The following is a 2,911-nucleotide window of genomic DNA, read 5'->3' on the forward strand; positions in this document are numbered from 1 at the left end:
ATATTTTAAAAGGACATAGAAAAGGCTTTTCATAAAATAGTTATTCATAATACCCACTGACTAAAAAGGAATTACATTTCTGAGAATAGATTTTAAAAGGTTATATTCATATAAGACAGCAGTGAAAATTCACAAACTATAGACAAATGCAGTGGTATAGATGAACTACAATAGCACGTAAGACTGAAAGGAGATACACATAAAAATGCACACTGCATGATCCCATTGATGTAAGATCCAAAAATATGCAAATATATTTTATAATATTAAAATGGGCAGGGCTGACAGAGACTCTAAACTTCTATTTCATGCTGATTTGTAATTACATGTTTCCAACTACTTTGTGACCTAGTTGCAGAATCATATGTTTAGTTGCCTTGATGATAATGGTAAAATTAAATAGTAAAGTTATTTCAAGCAAAAGAGCATCTATTGAAGCATGGTTTTCAATGAAAAGCACGACCTGGAAAATACCAAATGTATATTAAAGGTATAAAAATATAAATAAAATATTGTAGAGTCAATCTATGGAATAGTAACAGACCTGGAGTGTACAAAAATATGGATGAATTCTACCAGTATAATATCAACTGATAAGCTTTCTTTTTTTTAAGATTTTATTTATTTATTTATCAGCAAGAGACTGAGGGGACAGAAGGTGTGGGAGTGGCAGGCAGAGGGAGAAGCAGGCTCCCTACTGAGCAAGGACCCTGGGATCATGACCTCAACTGAAGACAGATTCTTAATGGATTGGGATACCCAGGCATCCCTCAACTGATAAGTCATTCCTCAACTTTTAGTAAAATGCTGGAAACATTTGAAATCTTACCATGTCCTCTTCATCTATGGAGATCAGGGTAGAGTTTTTGGAAGCACAGAACATCAAACTCTCATTCCATGGTTTTCCTTCAGTGCTAATGTAATAGCAGTTGTTGGAGTGTGTAATCCACTCTTTTGGACAATGACCACATGGATCAGCTAAAGAAAGTTTATGAGATATTATCCAAACAGCTTTAACTATTAAAACACACAAATTTACAACTTGCATGTGTATGTATGCACATGTGTATATAGCATATCCATGCACCCTCACATGCTGGCAAAAATAAAACACAAGCACACTTCTGGAAAGTCAAGCTGTCTTCCCTAATTTATGCGCCCATATAAAGCAAATACATGAAAATGTCCATCTCTACATGTCCTTTGAGTCACTGAACAAAAGCACTTTTTGCCATTGTAAAATGATTTCTCTCTTGTGTTATAGCAGGAGGAAACTTGAGGCAACTGGTAACAAAGGGTGTGGTGATTTTAAAATAGGATTTTTTTTCATATTGTTGCATAAGAATGCTATCTTATAACATTACTTATTAACATCTATTATCTGTATTTTATAGTTTATGTCTCTCCCGAAACTGTTTTGATATTTCACAGCCTAGATGGAGACAAAATATAAACAGTACTACTATCAGAACTATGAAAATCATTGCATACCTTTTTGGATTCTTGTAACTGGGTATGAATTGTTCTGCTGTAGTGTTCCACTACCTAAAAATATAAATTAAGGAAATTACGAGGAAAAAATTCATTGTAACCATTTATTTTTTCTGTTTGAAATTTGGCCTATTTCTTAAGATTAGAATACTCTGGAATAAAATAAAATTGATTTATTACAATCAGTTAATAATATCATGATGATTTGAAGAGAAATCAATTCAAAAACTTAATTAACTTCAGGCTTTCTCTCTCTCTCTCTCTCTCTCGCTAAGAGATGCTGAAGTTAATTGTTTAAGTTTTTGAATTGATTTCTCTTCAAATCATCATGATATTATTAACTGATCCTAATAAATCAATTTTATTATATTCCAGAGTATTCTAATCTTAAAAAATAGACCAAATTTCAAAAAAAAAAGAAATAAATGGTTATAATGATTTTTTTTCCTCGTTATTTCCTTAATTTATATTTTTAGGTAGTGGAACACTACAGCATCTCTTACAGTATTTTGTTTAACCAATCTAAAGAGTTAATTTGTGTTTCTCAATTATATATATGTATATTTTCTATAATTTTTGTTATTTATACTTTTGATAAATTCAGAATAAGCATTCCACATTTAGTCTAAATGCATACATGAAAAGGAAAAGTTCCATCCCACAACACTTGAAATATTTACAGGCACTGCTGATTATTAAAATGAAAAGATTTCTCATAATCATTCAAAGGTTTACTCACAGGGAAGAGAACTTATCATTCTTGCTACAACGTATGTCAAGACAAGACATGTGATTCCCAAAATCCCAGCAAGGAGCTTCTCTAGAGATGATGGAAAATTTGTGGGGAGAGAAGTGAAACAGTGAGAAAGGATGGATGGATAAAGACTAAAGTTTAGATGGTTTACATACAAGAGAACCAAAGATGCACAGGGAATCATAAGTATAAACATGGACCACAAACCCATATCTACCATTGTAATCTTCCTCACAATATACCACTTAACTGTCAGTAAGCATCATGCTCCATGAGTTGTTGGTCATGGACTATGATTTACAACAATTCTGGAGTGAATTAGTCCTCAGATCTCAAAAACAATACCCTATTCCAGCTTCAACTTCTAATCCTCACAAATGAAAAATATATGAGATCAATCCCTACTCTTCCCCACACATCTACACCCCAAGTTCACATCCTAGAACAGTTGTACCTTGTCCCTTAACTGTGTGCTTTATTTTTGCAGTGGGAATTCTTGTCATTCCCTTGCAGGTCTTCAGACACATTTTGAAGATTTAATTCTACACAGACGATTCCCTGCTCAGTTACTGAATTAGAGCTTTTAGTGCCCTTACCTTTCGACTGTTGTCTTCTTGAGTTCTTAACCAGATTTGGTTCTGAGAGGTTTTCTCTTTGGTTATTCAT

At 33.0% G+C, this 2,911-nt stretch overlaps 1 protein-coding gene across 1 annotated transcript; it reads right to left on the reverse strand.

Annotated features, from left to right (window-relative positions):
- Positions 1-322: 322 nt before the first annotated feature.
- LOC132020278 (NKG2-A/NKG2-B type II integral membrane protein-like) lies at positions 323-2,911 on the reverse strand. Its single transcript, XM_059404470.1, has 4 exons — positions 2,713-2,911; positions 1,492-1,545; positions 830-978; positions 323-463 (listed from the first exon to the last, which is right to left on the reverse strand). Exons 1-4 carry the CDS (start codon positions 2,909-2,911, stop codon positions 323-325), a joined length of 543 nt encoding a protein of 180 aa, XP_059260453.1.

This window comes from Mustela nigripes, chromosome 6 (genome assembly GCF_022355385.1).
Source record: "Mustela nigripes isolate SB6536 chromosome 6, MUSNIG.SB6536, whole genome shotgun sequence".
In the NCBI taxonomy this organism is placed as follows: Eukaryota; Metazoa; Chordata; class Mammalia; order Carnivora; family Mustelidae; genus Mustela; species Mustela nigripes.

Excerpts from the sequence above, each read along its gene's own strand:
- LOC132020278 (XM_059404470.1), bottom strand. The coding sequence starts at position 2,911 with ATGAATAACCAAAGAGAAAACCTCTCAGAACCAAATCTGGTTAAGAAC. Across the intron at positions 1,546-2,712 it reads CTGCAAAAATAAAGCACACA|GTAGTGGAACACTACAGCAG; the intron begins GTTAAGGGACAA and ends TTATATTTTTAG. Across the intron at positions 464-829 it reads CCATAGATGAAGAGGACATG|GTCGTGCTTTTCATTGAAAA; the intron begins GTAAGATTTCAA and ends GGTATTTTCCAG.